Source organism: Staurois parvus, unplaced genomic scaffold (genome assembly GCF_062004578.1).
Source record: "Staurois parvus isolate SC_StPar_1 unplaced genomic scaffold, SC_StPar_1.0 ptg000285l, whole genome shotgun sequence".
Classification (NCBI taxonomy): Eukaryota; Metazoa; Chordata; class Amphibia; order Anura; family Ranidae; genus Staurois; species Staurois parvus.
In genome coordinates, this window is record NW_028318081.1 from 152,252 (window position 1) to 172,664 (window position 20,413).

The following is a 20,413-nucleotide window of genomic DNA, read 5'->3' on the forward strand; positions in this document are numbered from 1 at the left end:
GTGAATATGGTATGTCGTGATTAAGAACTCAGTAATGTTCAGCAGCTGGCTTAGGCAATGCCATTTTCAGCATCTCCAATTTCACCCGTTGACATGTTCCCCATTTCTTCAACAGCGTAAAACACAAATTGTCGTCAGCACAATACGGTACGCATTATTGGATACACTCTTTTCTATAATGAATCTGCAGTTTGGCCAGTTCCAATCAAATGACTGGCAAAGCTTGACCGAGTCCCTGAGAATCTTCCTGCCGTCAATTGACAGTAAACAGCTCTCCTATATGTCCATGAAGATGGTTAAAGATTGCTCTAATCTGCGGACAATGTAAGCATGAATGGCACAAGGGGGACGTTTCGTGATTAGGGGTTTCCACTTTGATTGGAAGTGATTCTATGCTTTGACCATGCAGGGCAAGCTACAGGTTAGCTATAATGCAGACCTCCACAGACACAGGGACAGGGCTACCACTAGGTGAACTAAGCATGCAGTGTCACCTAGTGCGCAACCACGGCCGCCGGTTTCCCTACTCTCTGCCATGGCCGTATCTAGGGGGGTGCTGGGGTGGGCTATGCCTCCCTCCCCAGATTTCAGTTGTGCTCCTGCTAACTTGAACTCCTCCTCTCTACTACCACAGAGGAACCAAGTGGCTTCTAACACGGCGGCGGGGAGGGGGGAGTCCTGGTCAATATTCACTCCATAAGACGCACAAACATTTCCCCCCATTTTTTCTGGGGGAAAAAAGTGCGCCTTATGGAGGTAAAAATACGGTCATTTAATTTCTGAACTTATTTGTTTTGGTTTCATTGTATATATGGATTGCATGGGTTGTGACTGACGTGGTGAAAATTGTGAAAACTTTAGAAATATATTTACCTAGAAAAATCATGTTCAATACCCACGTTGGTGTCCTTTTATCATGCAGTGGTAAATGACCGCTGCTCAGTTCTCCCGCGCTCTCAGAGGAGAGAGTTCTCTGAATGCCTTTTTATGAAGCGTTGTAGATCGCATCGCTGATTGAAGGGAGAAGCGATCTACAAACACTTTGAACGCTGGAAAACAGCTGCTGTTTCTGCAATCTCGCGAGATTACAGTAAGAGATCAGTCAAACACCATTTACTAAGAAGCAGTAAATTATCGCTGCTTCATTTGCGGTTCCTCCCATTCTCCAGCTCTGGGCTGGAGAGTCTGGAGCAAGAACACAGATCTCCAGTGAAGGGCTAACATCGCTCCTTCATACACTGGCCATCTGTGTGCTGAGATGATCAGCCGAGAACATGTTCTCCACCGATCATCTCTGTTTCCTAAACCACTAATGATCGGAGATCAGCAACGATCCTCAGGATCACCTCTGATCTGTTTCATAAAAGGACACCTTAACCCGCTGTATATATTTAAAGGTCATTCACCTGGTTCCTTTGACTCGCCCCAGTGGTTGCAATGGAGATGGCTGCTTTTCCAGACCTCTTCCCCACAACCCAACAGGCACCACTGACACACAGTGGCTAAATACAGTCTGCTGACATTACTTCCTATGTGTTAGAAATTCAGTACAACTGTGACTGTTTAAATTGTGACCATTACTCTTTTACTTTGTGCTGGGTGTTATTGGTGATCAGTTTGGAGAACATTGTTTGGCTAAACCATATCTGAACCTAGAGTGTCAGAAGGGTTGAGGAGCTTGCAAGGTCAGGGCAGCATCAGAGGACAAGCATCATCCTGCGGCCCCTCCCACATGGAAGAAAAATCTTTTTGAAATACATTTTTGAAATACTACAATGTTGGCCATATTCAATATAATTCAAAATATATTTATTTATATATATATATATATATATATATATATATATATATTGTGGGAACTCGCTTCAAAGTGGTAGAGCTTTTAAACGCACACAGCTACTCGCTTTCTTTTTTAAGGCCTTTTTTAGCCCACTTTTATTTAAATGAAAGTTCAAAACAGAAGTTTCCCACACAGGGGTATCGATCATCCACATAAACAAAATTCAGCCTCCTAGCTTATACTCAGCTTGATGTCTGTCTCCTGCAGACTTCTTCAAGAATTATGGCACTAGCACACAGCTAGTCTCTAGCAGCTGCTTGCTGCTTTTGGATTCCACCTCTCCTAGGTGAAGCCCACCTGACTTCTAGTCTTCCAGATGGAGCCCTCCTGACTCCTATCTGCCGGGGTGGAGCCCTCCTGACTCCTATCTGCCGGGGTGGAGCCCTCCTGACTCCTATCTGCCGGGGTGGAGCCCTCCTGACTCCTATCTGCCGGGGTGGAGCCCTCCTGACTCCTATCTGCCGGGGTGGAGCCCTCCTGACTCCTATCTCCCGGGGTGGAGCCCAGAACTCTGATCCTGACTCTCTGAAAAGGCCTGCACACACCTGTGCAATCAGTCTCCTGGCCATTCCCAAAACCTGGTTCCAGGATTGGAGATTTCATCCCTCCCAGATCTCTTTGAAATCTCCAGGCTCCAGATCCCAAAACAGACCTTACAAACAAAGGAGGAAAGTGAAAAGCCACTTTCCTCCGTATCAAACCTTTAGCCTGGAGCCCCTCAACCGGCCTTGTTGAGAATCCAGGGTGACAGATCGTCACACTGTCACAATATATATATATATATTTTTTTAAGTATATTGAATATGGCCAAAATTGTAGTAATATTTGAAATTATATATATATATATATATATATATATATAATTATAATTAGGCGCTACGGTAATTTTTTTAGTGGGATGGCCTAGTTCTAATTTGATACTAAGAAAAACAAAAAACGGTATTTGAGATAGCACAGAAGAGCATTCCATGGAGGAACTGCAACTCTAGATAAACGTTCTGGCAACCAAAAAAAGTCAAAGAAAAAAAGAATAATACTCTGGTGAGCACAGGGTCCCTTGAAGCTATAAGAGGTAAACACAACTTTCCTTTGTTTCTCCTTTAGTGTTGCTGGCCTTGGCGCCGCTTACAATGAAATGAATGATACTTCAAAATCAGCAGTCACTAATTGGATCTCCGATTCTCTCAGGGACGAGTCAAGCCGTAAGTTTTTGCTTTTCGCCTTTATAAATAATATTGGATTAATACAATTATTCTTTTCTTTTTCCTTGAATAATGCCCTCATATCCTGGGACAATTTACAGCGGGGTATGAAAAAGTAAAGTGAGTCAAGGGCTTTCGAGAGGGCTATACTGCAAGATATGTGTAAGGTGGAGGGTTGTGACCAGGGGCGGACTGACCATTTGGAAACTCGGGCACTGCCTGAGGGCCCGGGGTCAGTAGGGGGCCCCATGAGATGCCCCTGGTACCTTTTTCATAGGCTTTTTTGAGTTTGGGCAAGGACACAGGGTCCCCATGATCCCGTATTGCCTGGGGGCCCCATGAATTGTCAGTCCGCCCCTGGTTGTGACAAGTGCCCAGGGTGGAAACTCGGGCACTGCCCGAGGGCCCGGGGTCAGTAGGGGGCCCCATGAGATGCCCCTGGTACCTTTTTCATAGGCTTTTTTGAGTTTGGGCAAGGACACAGGGGCCCCATGATCCCCTATTGCCCGGGGGCCCCATGAATTGTCAGTCCGCCCCTGGTTGTGACAAGTGCCCGGGGTGGAAACTTGGGCACTGCCCGAGGGCCCGGGGTCAGTAGGGGGCCCCATGAGATGCCCCTGGTACCTTTTTCATAGGCTTTTTTGAGTTTGGGCAAGGACACAGGGGCCCCATGATCCCCTATTGCCCGGGGGCCCCATGAGTTGTCAGTCCGCCCCGGTTTTGAACATCTCTATGTGTCATCCACATTTTATATTTGCATGTATTTACTAGTCTAAATAAAAGTATTACTGACTAACTGTATATTTTAAAATCTTTATTCACAAAAAAAAACATTTTTTACAGAGGGTGTTCAAAATGTAATTTGCAAAGCATGCTGGGGTTTTCTAAGGCTGGCCATACACTAACATATTTTTAAAGCAGAACTCCGGTTAAAAATTTTATTTTCCATGCATGGGTCAAGTGCTCATTTTGTCCAGGGGCTTGGGGAAAAGCTGTACTTACCCATTCCTCCAATCCTTCGGAAAACCATGTTCCCCTATGTCCAGCAGTGGACTGTTCCTGCCGTCCTCACTTCCGGAGCTGGTCTATGGGCATGATGACATCAGGAACAGCCCATTCACAAGACCGCTAGCATTCAGAGGAGGCAGGACTGGTGGGGACTGATCTTGTGCTCGGAGGATTGGCGTATTAGGTAATTATATCTTTACTTTTTGAGCCCCTAGACAAAAATGAGCACTGCATGGGTTAAATGCTCATTTTTGTCTAGGGGCTCAAAAAGAAAAGATATAATTACCTAATCCGCCGATCCTCGGAGCACAAGATCGGTCCCCACCGTTCCTGCCAATAAAAGAATTGCCCGGATTTCTTTTTGAACCACTTCAAGTCCGGACACTTTTACCCCCTTCTTGTCCAGGCCAATTTTTAGCTTTCAGTACTATCACACTTTGTATGACAATTGCGCGGTCATGCAACACTGTACCCTTATGAATTTTTTAGCATTTTTTGAGACAGATAAAATTTAATTTGGTGGTATTTATTCACAACTGGGATTTTCATTTTTCTTTTGCTATATAAATGAAAAAGTCCCAAAACTTTTTTAAAAAGTGTTTTTATTATAAAATTTAGCAAATAAATAATCTTTCTTCATAAATCTTGGCCAAAATGTAAAAAAAAAAATAACCTGAATTAGTTTATAACCAAAAATTATAATTTTTCAAAAAATGTTTTTACATTTCTAATTTATTTTTTTATATTATTTATTTATTTATTTTTTACATACTGTCACCATAACAGTACAGTGTCACCATGGTGACACTGTACTACTTGGGGGGGCTGATGAAGATTTTTTTTTTTATACACTGATTGCTTTTACACTCATAAAGGCTGTAAAATCAATCATTTCTCCTTCTCTCTGGCTGCATTCTTGCAGCCATTGAGAAATACTGTGAGAGCTGTGATTGGTCACAGCTTGTCACATGGTACAAAGCTGTTGTGAATAGCCTTGTACCATGTGACCTCTGTGATCATTCACAGATTTCATACGTAGTAAGCAATGATGCATGTGCGTTTCAGTGCGATTTTGTTGTGTTCCGGTGTATTTTTGATGCGTTTTACCGTGTTCCAGTCCGGTTCTGTGCAGAAAAAATGCAGCCTGTTCTACTTTTTTTTCTGCAATTGGAACACAACTGGAAGTGAGTGCATTAGTGTGAACCAGGGCCATTGAAATACATGGAAAACACTGTGTATGCGTTTTTGATGCAGAAAAAAGAGCACTGGACTGCATGTGAACTGGTCCTTAGGGATGGTTTACACTATACAAACGCAGTCCAGGTGCGTTCCGGATGCACGTTTTTGACACGTTCCGGTGCATTTTGTATGCATTCCAGTTCATTTTTTCCCTCTCTTTTTCTTCAATTTAAATAGGGACATATGCGTTTTTGGTGTGTTTTTGATGCGCTTTACCGCATTCCAGTACGGTTCTGTGCAGAAAAAAATGCAGCCTGTTGTACTTTTTTTTCTGGAACACACTGGAACTGCAAGCGCTGATGTGAATGATGACATTGACGACCATATAATCTACTTGCTGTGCGTTTTGGATGCCGAAAAAAAAGCAACTGAAATGCATGTCGTGTGAACTGGCCCTAAAAACGTAATTCCACTGAAGCCTATCTCTGAGCTAGTGTGTCCTCTGCACCCCTTTAACCACTTGCCGTCTGGCCGCTGTATATAAACGGCCATACGGTGGCAGTCCAGGGGCAGGTTGCCGTTCATAAACGGCGCCCGCCATTTTGGACTGTGCGCGCTCCCTGGGAGCACGCAGCACCGCGATCCGGTGCCGCTGTGTCCTCCGGACACAGTGGAACATCGACCGTCGGACGGGACCTCTGTGTGAGGTCCCGATCATGTGATCACTGATTGGACAATCAGTGATCACATGCAGAGTAGTAGTGCAGATGTCACTTCTAACATCATTGCTTACTACGTGTGAAATCTGTGAATGATCACCAAGATCACATGGTACAAAGCTATTCACAACAGCCTTGTACCATGTGACAAATCACAGCTCACACAGTAGTTCTCAATGGCTGCAAGAATGCAGCCAGAGAGGAGGAGAATTCATTGCTTTTACAGCCTTTATGGGTGTAAAAGCAATCAGTGTAAAAAAATAAATAAATCTTCATCACCCCCCACAGTAGTACAGTGTTACCATGGGGACACTGTACTGCTAGGGTGTCAGTATGTAGCAAAAAAAAAAAAACATAAATAATAATATAAAAAAAAATAAAAATGTAAAAAAAAAATAGTAAAAATTATAATTATTGGTTATAAACTAATTTGGGTTATTCTTTTTTACTAAAAAGATAACTGAATAAATGTTGGCCAAGATTTATGATGAAATATTATTTATTTGCAACATTTTATAAGAAAAACACTTTTTTTCAAAATTTTTGGACTTTATCATTTATATAGCAAAAAAAATAAAAAATCCCAGAGGTGAATAAATACCACCAAAATAAAGCTTTATCTGTCTCAAAAAAATGCAAAAAAAAAATCATATGGGTACAGTGTTGCATGACCGCGCAATTGTCGATCAAAGTGCAATAGCGCTGAGAGCTGAAAATTGGCCTGGATAGGAAGGGGGTAAAACTGTCTGGACTTGAAGTGGTTAAAGAACCCCCACCCAGGGGCGAACTGGCAACTCATGGGGCTCCCGGGCAATAGGGGATCATGGGGCCCCTGTGTCCTTGCCCAAACTCAAAAAAGCCTATGAAAAAGGTGGGGGCATTTCATGGGGCCCCCTACTGACCCCGAGCCCTCGGGCAGTGCCCGAGTTTCCAAATGGTCAGTCTGCTCCTGCCCCCACCCCTCCCCTTTTTTTTTCTACTGACCTTGCTGCTTGAAGGAAAAAAAATCTTTGAAGTCTGGGCAGGGGCAGACTGACCATTTGGAAACTCGGGCACTGCCCGAGTGCCCCGGGTCAGTAAGGGGCCCCATGAGATGCCCCTGGTACCTTTTTCATAGGCTTTTTTGAGCTTGGGCAAGGACACAGGGGCCCCATGATCCCCTATTGCCCGAGGGCCCCATGAGTTGTCAGTCCGCCCCTGAGTCTGGGTCACCCAAGCCTTCTCCAATTTTGGAATCTCCATCTTCCAAAAGACCAGGTGAAGGCATACGTCACATAGATGCTCCCAGGAGAACTAGTGGGAAATCAGTCACCCAGCACAAAGATAGCTGGTTGGGTGGTTACCAGCCTCTTCATTGGGAAATGCCACCCAATTAGCAGGCTGCATTTCCTAATGATCTGTGGCAAATAGGATGCAGAGGCATATTTTTTTTTAAAAATGATGTTAACCTGGGTTCAGGGGTGGACTGACCATTTGGAAACTCGGCACTGCCCGAGGGCCCGGGGTCAGTAGGGGGCCCCATGAGATGCCCCTGGTACCTTTTTCATAGGTTTTTTTTGAGTTTGGGCAAGGACACAGGGGCCCCATGATCCCCTATTGCCCGGGGGCCCCATGTGTTGTCAGTCCGCCCCTGCCTGGGTTCCTAAGCACTTGCTGCTATGTATTAGAAAACAAAAATCCCCAGACAACAGATTCAAAGCTGTAAAAAACAGATCCTGAAGACAGTGGTCTTTTGTTTTAATTTCTCATCTTTGAATTGTAGACTGCACAAGTGGAGTGGGAGACTGGCTTGACAACTTTGGGGTATTTGGAAAAGGCGTTCTACTTTCTACAGTCCTGGAAATCAACCCCAATTATAATTTGGTAAGCAACCTTGCAAACAGCAAAGTGGACCTGTAACTAGCAGATAATAGCACATAAGACCGATCTTGACCAGCGATGAAGAGGTGCTTTTGGTGGTTATACCCTAGGAGTTGCTGAGTATTTGGGTCCCTCTATAGTCCTGCACAGCCAGGCAACACGCATTTTTCACAGACTTGCATCCAGGTGACATTAAAGCGGAGTTCCACTCGACCTATCAAAAAATAAAAGTCATTTTTTTAGAGCAGCATGCTCTCATGTACAAGCAATCAGAGCGGCTAACTAGCTTGTGCAAGCAGCGGGAGGGTGTTGTTTTCAAAAATCTGAAAGCATTCAAAACCACCAATGTTGGTGTTTTGAATGCTTTCAAGTGCAGAAGAGGGATTTGGGGTCTCATTGATAGTGAATGTTTTATGTGCAATTGATTTGCTGTCAATCAGTTGTCAATTTAAAATGTTAAGTGAGTAGAAATAGTCACAGACAATGCCATCTAATAATCTTTACTCTGTCATTACATACACAAGAACTGTACAATCAACATATTGTACAAAGCTATGACTTTAACCGCATGCCGCCCAGCCACTGTACATATACGGTGGCAGGGTAGCACTCACAGGCAAAACCACGTTTTAAGATGTGTGTTTTGTAAACAAATAGGGGGCGCGCGCGAGGCGCGCCGCCGCCCTATTTGTCCCGCCGATCACCGCCGCAGATGTCAGTCGCCGGGTCACAGCCGCTCCTTAGCGGCTATGTCCCGGCGATCGGCTGCAAACAGTGACAGAGAGCACAGCTGCAGTAGCTGTGCTGTCTGTCACTTCCTTCTCAGCTCGAGGATGAGCTGATCGAGAAAGAACAGTTTCTCTTTCTCGATCAGCCTTGTCCCGCCCAGTACACCCCCCCCCTAGTAAAACACTCCCCTCACTCCTATAACCCTTCCCTGCAAAATAAAGTTAACCCCTTCCTCCCCATTGCCATTAGTACAGTGTCAGTTTTTTTTTTTTGCACTGATCACTGTATTGGTGTTTTTGGGGATGTCAGTGACCCCAAGTCAGTACCCCGCAATGTCAAAATGTCCGCTGCAGTCCCGCCATAATTCACTGATCGCCGCCATTATTAGTATAAAAAAACCCTAAAAATCCCAGTATCTTTCCCGCCATTTGTAAACGCTATAACTTTCACGTAAACCAATTAATTTACATGTATTGGTTTTTTTTTTAGCAAAGACGTGTCGCAGAATGCATTTTGGCAGAAATTTATGACTAAATTATATTTTTGCATTTTTTTTTTACTGGACATGTTTTATAGCAAAAAGTCCAAAATATTGTTTTTTTTTCCTCAAAATTGTCAGACTTTTTTTTTTATAGCGCAAAAAATAAAAACCGCACAGGTGATCAAATACCACTAAAAGAAAGCTCAATTTGTGGGGAAAAAAGGACGTAAATTTAATTTATGTACCATATTGCATGACCGCGCATGACCGTTAAACTAGCGCAGTGCTGTATAGCAGAAAAATGGCGTAAATTGCAGTATTTATACCATAGATTGTAGACGCTATAACTTCCACAAAAAGCAATCAATATACACTTATTGGGATTTTTTTTACCAAAAACATGTAGCAGAATATATTTTGGCCTAAATTTATAACCAACTTTGGGTTTACTATATATTTTTTATAGTTGAAAATAAAAAATATTGTTTTTCTTCAAAATTTTTGGCCTTTTTTTGTTTATAGCATGAAAAATAAAAAGCGCACAGGTGATCAAATTACACCGCAAGAAAGCTCTATTTGTGTGAAAAAAAGACGTAAATTTCGTTTGGGTGCAGCATTGCATGACCGCGCAATTATCAGTTGAATTAGTGCAGCGCCGAGTAGCAAAAAAGAGGCCTGGTCATTAAGGGGGGGGGGGGGGGTAAATCCTCTGGAGCTCAAGTGGTTAAAGATCAGATTGTCTTCAACTTACAATATCTTTTTTTTTTTTTTTAGTTAAATGTCATAACCAAATTGGCCCCAAAACAGCTTGGAGAGTTTGTCATTCTGCAGTCGGAGGCACACACTGTTGTAGCAGTTGTGGGGAAGGTCTTTGACATACTTACCAGTGGTACTCGTGAAGAAAGTATGAAAAATCTGGACAATTTCTGGGAAGCTTTCAATGCAAATGAGAATGGAAAGGTAGTGTGTTAATCCTACTGTGTTATATGATTGTGCTTTAAAGTGTTTTTTATACAATTTAGGACAATGGTAGCCTCATTAAACAAACCCTTTTCTGTCTGGTTCCAAACAGTTCATATTCAGGCGTACCTCGGTTTATGAATGCCTCGGTTAACGTAATTCACAATTTACAAATGAAAATCCATTGAAAAATATTTTTTTCGGATAAATTTTTTTAATCATGTCCCTGTACAGTGCTATGCCTTTTATAAAGAGTTTCGAACAGATAAGACTTTTTTTGCCTTTTTTTCTGACCTCCGGAACGGATTAATTGGTTTTCAATGCATTTACGAATTCATTTTTAATCATGTCCCTGTACAGTATTTATGCCTTTAAAGTGCACTTTATAAAGAGTTTTAAACAGATAAAAGACTTTCTTTTTACTGTTATCTGACCTCCGGAACGGATTAATTGGTTTTCAATGTATTTACAATTTTTTTTTATTATGTCTCTGTACAGTATTTATGCCTTTAAAGTGCACTTCATAAAGAGTTTTGAACAGATAAGACTTTTTTTTTACCTTTTTCTGACCTCCAGAACGGATTAATTGGTTTCCAATGCATTTACAAATTTTTTTTTCTATCATGTCCCTGTACAGTCCTATGCCTTTAAAGTGCACTTTATTAGAGTTTTGAACAGATAAAACTTTTTTTGACTTTTTTCTGACCTTCGGAACGGATGAATTGGTTTTTGATGCATTTATTATTTTTTTTTATCATGTCCCTGTACAGCATTTTTGCCTTTAAAGTGCACTTTATAAAGAGTTTTTAATAGATAAGACTTTTTTGACTTTTTTATGACATCTGGAACGGATTAGTCGGTTTTCAATGCATTTACAAATTAATTTTATAAAAAAGATATCCAAAGTCTTGAATATACCAGTCAGTACTGTGCAATCACTTAAGGAGTGGAAAATTCAGGGATCTGTTGACACCAAGCAGACCAAGAAAGCTTGCAGCCACAACTGCCAGAAGAATTATTTGGGATACAAAGAAAAACCCACAGGTAACCTTAGGAGAAATACAGGCTGCTCTGGAAAAAGATGTGTGGTTGCTTCAAGGACCACAATATGATGATACTTAAACAAAAATGAGCTGCGTGGCCGAGTTGCCAGAAATAAGACTTTACTGTGCCAATACCACAAAAAGCTTGGTTACAATGTAGCGCTAGTCTCTTGAGGGCCGCTGAGTTTTTGGTTTTCCCCTAAGCTCTGCACAGCCAGGCAACACGCATTTTCCGCACTTTCATCCACAGTCAATATACAGTCCATGAGCTTAGGTTTTGTTGTTTTATTAGGGGTTAACAACTTGGATAGGGTCTAGGGTTATATGTGATGCCCAATGGAACTGAAATAATTTGGAGGACAAATTCTTAGGCACAAAAAGGACATAAATCCAGCAAAATCACAAAAGAACAGATCCTAGGCTATTTACTTCTCCAGGAGTGGCTCTTCCTTCTGAAGAATCAGCATGCAGTCTTTGCAAGAAGCACTTGGTCCCCTTAAATGAATCTCCTCAGACCTCACATGAAAAACTCTTTCTCCACTTGGCTGTCTTGGGAGTATCCCAGGGCAAGGAATTCTGAGACCACAAGTAATGCATTCCCAGGGAGAACTACAGTAGTTGGGTATTGCACCTGACTGTCCTGTCCCATCTTTGGGCAAAGGGGGGGGGGGGGGATATACAGGTGAAACTACAGAAGCCGGGAAGACAGCGCGCGGCTGGATAGAGGAACAGGTAAGATCAAAGAATAACTCTGCGGAAGTAAGAACGGGTACCTGTCAAATTCAGGTACCCGCTCCCCCCCCCTCCCCAAAGGTTAGCAGTCATCTCCTATGCTGTCCGCAGTCTCTGGTCATCCCTGTGCTGTCCGCAGTCTCTGGTCATCCCTGTGCTGTCCGCAGTCTCTGGTCATCTCCCGTACTGTGTCCGCAGTCTCTGGTCATCCCTGTGCTGTCCGCAGTCTCTGGTCATCTCCTGTACTGTGTCCGCAGTCTCTGGTCATGCCTGTGCTGTCCGCAGTCTCTGGTCATCCCTGTGCTGTCCACAGTTTCTGGTCATCCCTGTGCTGTCCGCAGTCTCTGGTCATCTCCTGTACTATGTCTGCAGTCCATTAGTTCAGATTTTTTTTTTCCTGTTTTCTGCCTCTTATGGTCAGGTGCGTCTTATGGAGCGAAAAATACGGTAGGTTTGTGAAAGTGGTGTTCAGAGTTTTTTTTTTTTGTTTGCCTTCATGTTTATTGTGTCATATTTTAATCAGAATTGTGTATTTTTTAAAACTGTACATAGTATAGGTCAGTGGTGGGCAACCTTTTTTTTCAACTGAGCCAAATCTCGCCAAAACCACGATTGAAATTTATTTTGAGAGCCACATTTTTAAAACTGAAAATACATCTCCCATATAGTAATTCATCCCCCATAGTAATTCATCCCCCATAGAGTAATTCATCCCCCATATAGTAATTCATCCCCCATATAGTAATTCATCCCCCATATAGTAATTCATCCCCCATAGTAATTCATCCCCCATATAGCAATTCATCCCCCATATAGCAATTCATCCCCCATAGCAATTCATCCCCCATATAGTAATTCATCCCCCATATAGTAATTCATCCCCCATATAGTAATTCATCCCCCATAGTAATTCATCCCCCATATTAATTCATCCCCCATAGTAATTCATCCCCCCCATAGTAATTCATCCCCCATAGTAATTCATCCCCCATAGTAATTCATCCCCCATATAGTAATTCATCCCCCCCATAGTAATTCATCCCCCATAGTAATTCATCCCCCATATAGTAATTCATCCCCCATATAGCAATTCATCCCCCATAGCAATTCATCCCCCATATAGTAATTCATCCCCCATAGTAATTCATCCCCCATATTAATTCATCCCCCATAGTAATTCATCCCCCATATAGTAATTCATCCCCCCATAGTAATTCATCCCCCATAGTAATTCATCCCCCCCATAGTAATTCATCCCCCCCATAGTAATTCACCCCCCCATAGTAATTCATCCCCCATATAGTAATTCATCCCCCATATAGTAATTCATCCCCCATAGTAATTCATCCCCCATATAGTAATTCATCCCCCATAGTAATTCATCCCCCATATAGTAATTCATCCCTCATATAGTAATTCATCCCCCATATAGTAATTCATCCCCCATAGTAATTCATCCCCCATAGTAATTCATCCCCCATATAGTAATTCATCCCCCATATAGTAATTCATCCCCCATAGTAATTCATCCCCCATAGTAATTCATCCCCCATATAGTAATTCATCCCCCATAGTAATTCATCCCCCATAGTAATTCATCCCCCATATAGTAATTCATCCCCCATATAGTAATTCATCCCCCATAGTAATTCATCCCCCCCATAGTAATTCATCTCCCATATAGTAATTCATCCCCCATATAGTAAGTCCCCCATATAGTAAGTCCCCCATATAGTAAGTCCCCCCCATATAGTAAGTCCCCCCCATATAGTAAGTCCCCCCCCATATAGTAAGTCCCCCATATAGTAATTCATCCCCCATATAGTAAGTCCCCCCCCCATATAGTAAGTCCCTCATATAGTAATTCATCCCCCATATAGTAAGTCCCCCCTGTGTCAATTCACTTACCTTTGCTCCGCGCGTTCCTCTCGCCGTGCTTCCCGCGTCGTTCTGGTCTTCAGGGCGGACTGTGAGAGGAGAGGAGTTCGTCACGCTGCCCCGCCTACATCCTGGCTGCCCCGCCTACATCCTGACAGCTGCAGAGTCCTGACTTTTGGGGCGGCCGCCCGAGAGGAGGGAGGGGAGGGGAGGGGAGGTGAGGGGGCGGCCGCCCGGCACACGCCCGTCCGAGAGGAGGGAGGGGAGGGAGGGGAGGGAGAGGAGGGGGGGAGGGAGGGGAGCGGGCGCCCGGCACACAGAAGAGCCGCATTTAAGCTTGTAAAGAGCCGCATGTGGCTCGCGAGCCGCAGCTTGCCGACCACTGGTATAGGTGAACGGTGAAACCCCAAAGAAAACCATTTTTCCCTTTAGTTATGATGTTATTTTAAAAATGAGACTATTTAGTATTTTAGGAAATGTCACTTTTATGGCTTCTCATCTTGGATCAATAGCAATGCTTACAGTGAAAACATAAAGCAACTGCAAAGCTTGCAAATATCAAATAGACAGAAAATTCCTTAACATCAAGAGGATGTAAGGTTACTGAAATGTGCTTTTATTTTTAATATTCCCTTACTGGTACACAATGAAAAAATATACATTTAAAATCCAAATATTTTGCTTTTTTGATAGTTTTTTAAAATCTGAACTGATTAACAAATTGGTGAAAACAGATTTATTTATTTATTTCAGGTACTTATATAGTGCTGTCAATTTACGCAGCGCTTTACATATATGTTGTACATTCACATTGGTCCCTAACCCTCAAGGGGTGTACAATCTAAGGTCCCTAACTCACATTCATACACAGACATACTAGGGACAATTTAGACAGGAGCCAATTAACCTACCAGCATGTCTTTGGAGTGTGTGAGGAAACCGGAGAACCCAGAGGAAACCTACGCAGGCACAGGGAGAACATGCAAACTCCAGGCAGGTGGTGCCGTGGTTAGGATTCGAACCAATGACCCCAGTACTGCCAGGCGGAAGTGCTAACCACTAAGCCACTGTGTCGCCCCGATGAAGCTATTGATATATATAGGAACTGCAATGGGCACCTTTTCAATCCCATTACAAACCCTTATTCAGTCCAGCCTCCCAGCTGGGACTTCCAATTGCTAAGCACATGGCAGGATTGCCTGGGAGGGCAGACAATGATCTTCCCTTAGGAAGAAGATGAGGCTGCCCTCTGTTCCAGAGTATTTATGTCTTCTCCCAGAATCCTGTAGGCCAACCTTACTAGAGATTGTCTGGGGCTACAAAAAAAATGAAGCTGCTGAATAATATGCTCCCACTTCTATTATACAGGGCTCCTCAGGGTGAACAGGAAAAAGCAAATAATCATGCAGCCCCTGGAACACTGAACAGGCCAAAATAGTCAAACTCTTCTCCACTGGCTTCAGTGGGCTAAAACTAAATTTACCTTCACTAACACTCAACTATAAACCCCCAACAGAATTCCACCCTTACTGGGTACAGTGAGCCAAACTAAATGTACCCACCAGAACAAACTAACCCCATTTAGTACAATAGACCAGGGGCGGACTGACAACTCATGGGGCCCCCGGGCAATAGGGGATCATGAGGCCCCTGTGTCCTTGCCCAAACTCAAAAAAGCCTATAAAAAAAGGTACCAGGAGCATCTCATGGGGCCCCCTATTGACCGGGCAGCGCCCGAGTTTCCAAATGGTCAGTCCGCTCCTGCAATAGACTCAAACTAAACTTACCTATCCTAGCACCTAACTAGTTAGGATACACATGGACCAATTATGCAGGCCGGCAAAGTCCAAAAAATTCAGCAATGGTAGCCTTGAGGTGTTCTCATAAAATGTTTCCTTTAAAGGAGTTCCAAGCATGCTCCAAATCTCTGATTCAGGAGCTATTAAATCTAGCAGACTTAGGATCCATGCACATGAGATGTTTTAATAACGCTGGTAATGTTAGCTGTGTAAAGTCATGTTAAAAAGTTTTTCAACTTTTTTTTAGCGTTTTTGCATTAGTGTGTAGTGGCGTTTCGCTGCATTTTTTTAGCATTTTTCTGTGTTTGTGTTTTGCTGCATTTTATTTTAGCAAAAAAAAATTGGGGGGGGGGTCAAAAAAGTCCAAAAACGCTGGTTTGCGGAATTTTACTGCATTTTGCTGCGTTATTTTTCAGCGTTAGAGCGTTTTTACAGCTAAAAAAACTCTTCTAGAAACCCACTAGTCCTGGGGTTTTTTTCCACCCAAAAAACGTATCTGCCAAAAAACGTTGATTCCAGTCTGTTTGTGTATGGACACATAGGATAACATGCTGGGGGGTTTACTGGCTGTAGAAAGAAATGTCAAAAGCCAAAAACAGCCGCTGTAAAAATGTCCCGGGTGCATGAGGACTTATGTGACTGTCCAGCCATTCAACCAGCTTTTTGAGAAGAAGGTCAGCAATGGCTGCTAATGTTTTTTCCTTTAACCACCTCCCGTCCGGCCGTTGTATATAAACGGTGATGATAGTGCAGGGTCGGGTGGCCGTTTATAAACAGCCTCCCCGCCCCCTGCTTCTGCGCGCTCCCTGGGAGCAGCACCACGATCCAGTGCCCGCTGTGTCCTCCACAGTGGAACACCAATCGTCTTACGGGACCTCTGTGCGAGGTCCTGATCATGTGATCACTGATTGGCCAATCAGTGATCACATGCAGAGTAGTAAGCAAGATGTCACTTCTGACATCATTGTTTACTACGTGTGAAATCTATGAATGATCACAGAGGTCACATGGTACAAGGCTATTCACAACAGCCTTGTACCATGTGACAAGCTGTGACCAATCACAGCTCACACAGTATTTCTCACTGGCTGCAAGAATGCAGCCAGAGAGAAGGAGAAATGATTGCTTTTACAGCCTTTATGTGTGTAAAAGCAATCAGTGTAAAAAAAAAAAAAATCTTCATCACCCCCCACAAGTAGTACAGTGTCACCATGGTGACACTGTACTGCTAGGGTGACAGTATGTAAAAAAACAAACAAACAAATAATAATATAAAAAATAAAAATAAAAATGTAAAATTTTTTTTTTTAAATATAATTTTTGGTTATAAACTAATTTGGATTATTTTTTTTACTGAAAAGATAACTGAATACATTTTAGCCAAGATTTATAATGAAATAATATTTATTTGCAAGAATGCAGCCAGAGAGGAGAAATTATTGCTTTTACAGCCTTTATGGGTGTAAAAGCAATCAGTGTAAAAAAAAAAAATCTTCATCATCCCCCAAAAGTAGTACAGTGTCACTATGGTGACACTGTACTGCTAGGGTGACAGTATGTAAAAAAACAAACAAACAAATAATAATATAAAAAATGAAAATAAAAATGTAAATTTTTTTAAAAAAATATATAATTTTTGGTTATAAACTAATTTGGATTATTTTTTTTAACTAAAAAGATAACTGAATACATTTTAGCCAAGATTTATAATGAAATAATATTTATTTGCAAGAATGCAGCCAGAGAGGAGAAATTATTGCTTTTACAGCCTTTATGGGTGTAAAAGCAATCAGTGTAAAAAAAAAAAAAAAAAATCTTCATCATCCCCAAAAGCAGTACAGTGTTACTATGGTGACACTGTACTGCTAGGGTGACAGTATGTAAAAAAACCCATTAATAATATAAAAAAAAAAATGTAAAATGTGATTAATCACAACTCTCACAGTATTTCTCAATGGCTGCAAGAATGCAGCCAGGGAGAAGAAGAAATTATTGCTTTTACAGCCTTTATGGGTGTAAAAGCAATCAGTGTAAAAAAAAACAAAACAAAAAAGAAAAAAAAATCTTCATCTCCCACAAGTAGTACAGTATCACTATGGTACTGCTAATAATAATAATATTAAAAAAAATAAAAATGTAAAACAATTTTTTGAAACATTATAATTTTTGTTTTATAAACTAATTTGGGTTATTTTTGTTTTACCAAAAAGATAGATGAATAGATTTTGTCCAATTTTATGAAGAAAAAATTATTTATTTGCAAAATTTTTGGACTTTTTAATTTATATAGCAAAAAAATAAAAATCCCAGTGGTGAATAAATACCACCAAAATAAAGCTTTATCTGTCTCATAAAAATGCTAAAAAATTCATATGGGTACAGTGTTGCACGACCGCGCAATTGTCATTCAAAGTATGATAGCGCTGAAAGCTGAAAATTGGCCTGGACTGGAAAGGGATAAAAGTGGTTAAAGCACCACCAGCGGCAAAAATGTTAACGTTGATTTTATTCAACTAGTTAAACGTTAATCAATCCCTACAAGTGTTAGGCAGGCCATAGACAAGTTGAAAATGAAAAGTTCTGTTGAGCGATAAATGAAAATAGCTCATACAATTGTGCCATCAATTGTTTAATTTTTCTAATAAAAATCCATTATGTTGGACAGGCACTTTCGACTGTGGTATGAAAATCGCATGTCGCAGCTGGCATACTAATGAGGTGGAAAAATTAATGATTTTAAATTTTCGTTCAGTTTTTGCATCATTTCTGGCTTGCTTTACATGTGCTGTCCACAATTCATGCCACACAGCAAACCCCCTGTATGAGACATCAAACTTGTCTGTGTCATACTGTGCAGATCAAACCATTATTAAACATTGTCCTTGTCTTTTTTTCCTTTAGGTTGACACCTTCACCAATGAAGTGAAGTATACCATGCTTTCCAGAACAGTCACCACACTATCCCCAGGTTTAATAAACTTTATTTCAGAAGAGGTCACCCACTGGTTCCAGGATAGGCTGCGCCTTATGATGCCTGTGATTGACAGTACAATTCTAAATGAAATCCCTGAAGAAGTGGGATGTGAATTCCAGAAATCTTTGTAAGTGTTAGTTTGTTTTACGTTGAATCGCTAACATTTTTAAAATTAAATTCCAAAAATTTTGACAGACATTTGCAGAGGACACAGGGTAATTATAAGTAAAAATACTTTGGTTGTAATAAATGTATTTAAAGTGTTACTAAACCCACAACAGTACAATCAGTCTGTATATGCAGTAAAGCATGCTTGGTATACTCACTGTGGAACCTAAGGGGTTAATCCTCTGCATTGTGTAAAAAGGATGTTTGATCCTGACTTCTCTGATCTTCCCTTTCTTCTACTGCTCCCAATCCATCTGCTGATAGAACAGAGTCTTGGGAGCAAGCTGCACATGCTCAGTTTGGTGTGTATTGCTAGAGAGTTTTTTTTTCCTTGGGAGAGTGCATGTGATCAGAAGAGGGCCAATCAGCATCAGTCCAGACAGAGGATCAGGGGTCCTGAAGCCTCATAGGACGATCAGGGGAGAATTATAACTCCTACAAGCTTTACCAAGTGCTCTGCTAGACACTGATAGAAGTCGCAAGACTGCTATATACTGCTGATAATAAAAGGTATTTAGCAGTTTATATTTACTAAATTAATTGCATTTCCATGTTGTATGTACTGTGGGAGACAGGATATAGTGAATGCAGGGTCCGGGGAGACCGGATATAGTGAATGCAGGGTCCAGGGAGACCGGATATAGTGAATGCAGGGTCCGGGGAGACCAGATATAGTGAATGCAGGGTTCAGGGAGACCAGATATAGTGAATGCAGGGTCTAGGGAGACCAGATATAGTGAATGCAGGGTCCGGGGAGACCAGATATAGTGAATGCAGGGTCCGGGGAGACCGGATATAGTGAATGCAGGGTCCGGGGATACCAGATATAGTGAATGCAGGATCTGGGGAGACCAGATATAGTGAATGCAGGATCCGGGGAGACCGGATATAGTGAATGCAGTGTCCAGGGGGACCAGATATAGTGAATGCAGGATCCAGAGAAAGCAGATATAGTGAATGCAGGGTCCGGGAGACCAGATACAGTGAATGCAGGGTCTGTGGAGACCAGATATAGTGAATGCAGGGTCCGGGGAGACCAGATATAGTGAATGCAGGGTCCGGGGATACCAGATATAGTGAATGCAGGATCTGGGGAGACCAGACATTGTGAATGCAGGGTCCAGGGAGACCAGACATTGTGAATGCAGGGTCCAGGGAGACCAGATATAGTGAATGCAGGGTCCGGGGAGACCAGATATAGTGAATGCAGGATCCGGGGAGACCAGATATAGTGAATGCAGGGTCCGGGGAGACCAGATATAGTGAATGCAGGGTCCGGGGAGACCAGATATAGTGAATGCAGGATCCAGGGAGACCAGATATAGTGAATGCAGGGTCAAGGGAGACCAGATATAGTGAATGCAGGGTCCAGGGAGACCAGATATAGTGAATGCAGGGTCCAGGGTTTAGTAACACTTTAATACTAAGAGTCGGACTTCTGGGCTTTATTTCCTAATTCAGGCCAGTACATCAAGGAGCACCCAGGCATGTACGGTCAATGACTGAAACTGTAAACTATGACTGTTTTTTATTATGTTTATTGGTCCTTCAGTTTGAGCAACTGCAGCTTCTCTCTTACAGCGTACAAGCCATAAACTCTACCTACACTGTCACACCTGAAACAAACCAGGCGGATGTCTTTAAATATATTCAGAAGTACATGACAAATGATCAGCAGAACAGGCCAGCAGGTAATTGCTGTTGAAAGTGGCTGGTAATTTCTAATGGAGACAGGCAATGGCAATAGGAAGGGTTCATTTCAGCATTAGGCACAGCAGACCTGTGCCTATCCGTACCAGAAGGAAAAAGTTGGCTTTTAGATACTAAAGCCTGTGGGGTGT

The 20,413-nt window shown here is 42.2% G+C and overlaps 2 protein-coding genes across 2 annotated transcripts in view; both read left to right on the top strand.

Annotated features, from left to right (window-relative positions):
• The first annotated feature begins 178 nt into the window (after positions 1–178).
• Positions 179–18,535, top strand: LOC149458510 (uncharacterized). Its single transcript, XM_089682084.1, has 5 exons — positions 179–324; positions 2,945–3,042; positions 7,711–7,811; positions 9,793–9,978; positions 18,332–18,535. The coding sequence occupies exons 1-5, from the start codon at positions 179–181 to the stop codon at positions 18,533–18,535; spliced, it is 735 nt and encodes a 244-aa protein (XP_089538210.1).
• A 1,535-nt stretch (positions 18,536–20,070) lies between these two features.
• The window catches only part of LOC149458511 (uncharacterized), a 141,403-nt gene continuing 141,060 nt past the window's right edge, over positions 20,071–20,413 (top strand). Inside the window, exons 1-2 of the mRNA XM_089682085.1 lie at positions 20,071–20,082; positions 20,125–20,263. Of these exons, the coding sequence (XP_089538211.1) occupies positions 20,071–20,082; positions 20,125–20,263 (151 nt within the window). The remainder of the gene's footprint in view (positions 20,083–20,124; positions 20,264–20,413) is intronic.